The 4,620-nt window shown below is 46.2% G+C and overlaps 1 protein-coding gene across 1 annotated transcript; it reads left to right on the top strand.

Annotated features, from left to right (window-relative positions):
• Nucleotides 1–282: 282 nt before the first annotated feature.
• tmem74b (transmembrane protein 74B) lies at nt 283–4,240 on the top strand (the record flags this gene model as incomplete). The annotated part of the gene is made up of 2 exons (XM_083661982.1): nt 283–441; nt 3,611–4,240. 2 exons carry the CDS (start codon nt 283–285, stop codon nt 4,238–4,240), a joined length of 789 nt encoding a protein of 262 aa, XP_083518108.1.
• Between the last annotated feature and the right edge of the window lie 380 nt (nt 4,241–4,620).

The following is a 4,620-nucleotide window of genomic DNA, read 5'->3' as shown; positions in this document are numbered from 1 at the left end:
ATAATCAGGTGAATATGTTTTTATTATGATTTATAATAGAAATATACAACTAATAAAATAATTACAATATAAATACATCAATATACAATATAAAAGGATCAAAATATAAAGCATATACGTAACTATTTTTGCAAATGGACTCTTCGTAGACATGTCGATTCTGTCTTTTTCTTTTCTCTCTCTCTCTCTCTCTCTCTCTCTCTCTCTCTCTCTCTCTTTTCCCTAGTGAGGATATGAACACTGCAGTGATTTTAACGACATGAGCACATCGAGCGGGTTTGGATGGAGTCCTCTGTCAACGCCGTAGAGCTTCGGGAGCTGGGGGATGGAAGAGGCCGGCGCGCGGCGGCCGCCCGGGGCTACGAGAACGCCTCGTACCAGCAGGACGAGGAGCCAAACCACCAGCAGGAGGCGACTGTGCCCAATTCAGCCAGCAGCAAGGTGGGTTGGGCTTGGGTTTGGACACGATTACATTCAGGCGGTGTCTCGTCATGGACGCGTGGTCACTGGGTCAGCGAATGATCACCCACCTTTTGAAGAATATAATAACCCCGAAAGAATAAACCCCCAAATATGGGCCTGGGTGCCCAGATATTTGCAACACAGCTACAATAGTTCCAACAAAGCACATATCAGGACAACATCATCAAGTCAACTGAAAATGTGCAGGGCAGCAACGTTTAGTTGTGTACATGTTAGTTGAAACAAGTGCAACCAACAGTAACCACTTGATTTATTCTAAGTTTAAAAGCATGTAGAGAGATACGGCTCTGGAGTTTGAGATTGTCCTGAAGATCATTCCAGGACCAAGGAGGAGCGTATAGAACAGACCTACTTTGCCAGCCTCTGTTCTGATAGGAGGCACTTTAAACTGAAGCCATCTGTGCCACCTAAGATTATCGCTACTTCGCAGGAATGTCAACTTCCGACTTGAATAAAACGGTAAGTAAAATGTACCGATGTTGTAGCCTACGCTACCATGCTGTACCGGGTCTGCAATGATGGGTCCTGAAGTCAGAATTTTAGTGACATACCTCAATGCCGAATGCTACAGGGGTCAAGTTTGGACAAGGTGGATGCTGCAACTCAAATATGTGAAGGAGATTTTTGTGATTGCTAGTTCGCTAACCAATGATATCTAGTGCCATCTTCTAAACAAAAGGCATCAGGACGAACAGGAGGATTTCAGTAGGAACTCACAGATGTCTGTGCGTCCTGGTGGCTCACCTGGTAGCACGCGTATAACGGAGGCTCTGTCCTTCGAATCCGACCCGAGGTCCTTTACTGCATGTCATCCCCTCTCTCTCTCCCCACCTTTCCTATCTCCCTATTGTCCTATATCTAAATAAAGGCAAAAATCCCCCCCCCCCCCCCTCAAAAAAAAAAAAAAAAAAAAAAATCACAGATGTCTGTCATGGGTAAAAATGTATCTTTTCTCTGTCTAAACTCTGGACTCAATACTATACTTTCTGTCCTTATGGGACCCAGAAATATGCCTACTCAACGTCCCTCTGACAAACTTGTGCCCCTACAGTCGCTCTCATATAACTATATATTTTTTTATAGTAGCCTATATACACTCTTTAGAAGGTAAAGCACCTTGGTGGACACATTGAACCGCACATTTGGAAGCGCTGCCCTGATGTATGTGGGTTACAATGGTTGAACTTCATGAACCGTGGTTTTCCTCTCCTCCTCCACCCTGCAGTGCATGCTGGCATAGGCTCCAGCTCCTTGAGTAGAACCTTTCACACATTTAGAACGTGGCATCTAAAACTTCATAGTAGTTAATTTGTCTGATTGTGAAAGTGGAATCACCTCCTTTATGTCGGTGGCTCTACCAGCCAGAGCTGTGAATTCGCTCCTCCACTCAGTTGATCAAACAGAAAGACGGATTCAATCAAATGATGATCAAAAACATGACAGATCTTCCTTTCATCACTTAAAGGAACACTCTGCCCATTTTCAACCAGCTTTGTATCATTAGAACATCAGTAGTATATCAGAAAACTGTCAACTGTTTTGAAGTCTGTCATTTAATTTGACAGTTATTGAGTGTTAAAGTGTGGACCAGTGACATCACTGGTCCACACGAACTCAAATTAATAACTCATTAACTCAAATCAACTCTCAATAACTGTCAAACTAGATGAATGACGAATAGTTTGACAGTTATTGAGAGTTGATTTGAGTTAATGAGTTATTAATTTGAGTTAGTGTGGACCAGTGATGTCACTGGTCCACACTTTAACACTCAATAACTGTCAAATTAAATGACAGACTTCAAAACAGTTTACAGTTTTCTGATATACTACTGATGTTCTAATGATACAAAGCTGGTTGAAAATGGGCGGAGTGTTCCTTTAACAAAGGGTCAGAGTTCAGTAAATAATTTGCTGTGGGAGAGTGGCTGTCATACTGCCCTTAAGAGATTTAACCATTTTCCAGAATTTTACCGAGGTGTTTTCACCATCAGATTGTTCAGGTAGAAGGTAGTCTTCACCTTTTTCCCCATGAACGTACATTTAGAGATGTTAAAGTTTGCCAGTCCACAGCACAGCCAGTAGATCTGGCCAATAGGCTACCCATCTGCAAAATAGGATCACTTAATTCACGAATAAACCAATTAAGGATTACATCTACCACTGACCACGTGGGTCAAAATAGTCGTGGGCTTATCATATGTGCTTCCAGTATTTCCTCCCCCATAGATTCAGACTGTGCTTTAGTCTATAAGCCTATAGGGCTATCACGTTACAAATCCTTGAGTCTACAGGGATAAATCCTTTAGACTTAGAGGGAGGACGGGGTTTCTTTGGGGCTTATTCATCCTCTGAGTATTATTTTTGAATGCACTTTTCACTGTCAGCCTAATATAGTCGCAAATGAGCTCTTTAGCTTAGATTTGTTGTCTGTGTGTATATGTCTGTCTACTGTTTTCTGTGTTTTTACTAAAGCCCCCAAAAATTGCCCTTGTGGATTAATAAAGTTGAATTGTATTGAATTGAATTGAATTGACATAATTCCAGAAATAAAAAAATCATAATTTATTATAAATAACTAGGCATCTCGCGCGCTCGATGCCCAGCTGGCCCTGCAGTTCGCATACGCAGCTCGACCGCTGTGCGGGGCTCACTTGCTCCCTCGCCCACCCTGCAGCTCGCCCACTTGCTCTTATGACATCACTGAAGATGTCACAACTTCACATCACTGATGACATCACAATAGAGCTCAACAGGCACGTGACTTTTCGTGACATAATTTGCCCCGGAAGTAAGTTCCGCGTCCATTTTCTCCATAGACATTTCGATAAATCCAAATATAACGAGTTTTAGGGTTCGAACCAAGCCAACACGTGATCCAGAGAATCTTGAGTGACCATAAAACATTCGGTTTAAGCGAGAACAAAAAATTACAACTTTTCCTCCCGTTGTCTCCTCTTCTTGTTCCTCCGCTTGTTCTTTGTCTACCTCTTCTGAATTATTTGCCTTCTTTCACTCCTTTCTGTTGTTCATGTCCTTTTGCTTGTCCTTCTGCTCCTTTGATGTTTCTTTCTTTCCATCCATCCATCCTTCCATCCATTCTTCCATACTTCCATCCACCCATCCAGGGGGAGCAGCAGCAGGAGGTGTCCCCGCGGTCGTATGATGAGGAGGAGGCAGGCTGTGGTCAGGAGGAGGTGCAGGACTTGGCCCAGCTCCGTCCGGGCGACGACCGCACGGCAGACTGCGGCTTCATCGTGGCCCTGGTATTCCTGGTGAGCGGCATCGTGCTGGTGGTCATCGCCTACGCCATCCCCCGCGAGGCGCGCGTGGACCCGGACGCCGTGTCGGCCCGCGCGATGGAGAGGCTGGAGCTGTACTACGCCCAGCTGGGCTCCCACCTGGACCAGTGCATCATCGCCGGCCTGGGGCTGCTGACCCTGGGCGGGATGTTCCTCTCCGTGCTGCTCATGGTGTCCATCTGCCGGGGCGAGATGTACCGGCGTCGGGCGGTGGCCTTCATTCGGCCCAAGAGGACTTACGGCTCCATCAACCTGAGGATGAAGCAGCTGGCGAGCGGGGAGGTGGTGGGGGAGGACGGAGGCGGGGAGCGTCTGGTGGAACGTGACCAGGTGGAGACGCGGGGTAACGTGGAGCCGGGCCCGAGCCGGGACTCCAAATCAGAACCGGGAACGAGCGGGCGTCCCCCTCAGCCTGCCCCTGCTTCTGGTTCGGCTGCGGCACACAGAGTCAACTAGCTCTCCTTTGCTTTCACTTGAAAGAACCGCTCCGGCCTGTGGCCATCCTGCAGCAGCCATTTTGCCTCCCTCTAAGCAAGCACCCCGGTTGAATTCGGGTGGGGATGCAAAATGGTGTCGGTCGAAGCCGAGCATAAGGCTTTTTGCTGGCATTTGGGCGATGGACTTGGACCGAGTTTAAAGGATCTACTTTACACCATGGCTTAAGGGATATGTATTTTAACCAATCATAAGGGATGTATGACTTTACCATATAAGGGCTTGTTCCGGGAGAGGAGGAGAGGTAAGCCTACAGCAATGTGGAGCACAGTCAAAGAAGATAGTCCCAGTGTTAAATCCTAATGTGTGAATCAGACTGAGCTGTATCATGAAAAGCACAT

This window comes from Poromitra crassiceps, assembly GCF_964638095.1.
Source record: "Poromitra crassiceps genome assembly, chromosome: 27".
NCBI lineage: Eukaryota > Metazoa > Chordata > Actinopteri > Beryciformes > Melamphaidae > Poromitra > Poromitra crassiceps.
Note: the sequence above shows the minus strand (reverse complement) of the source record. Positions and strands in the feature narration are given on the sequence as shown.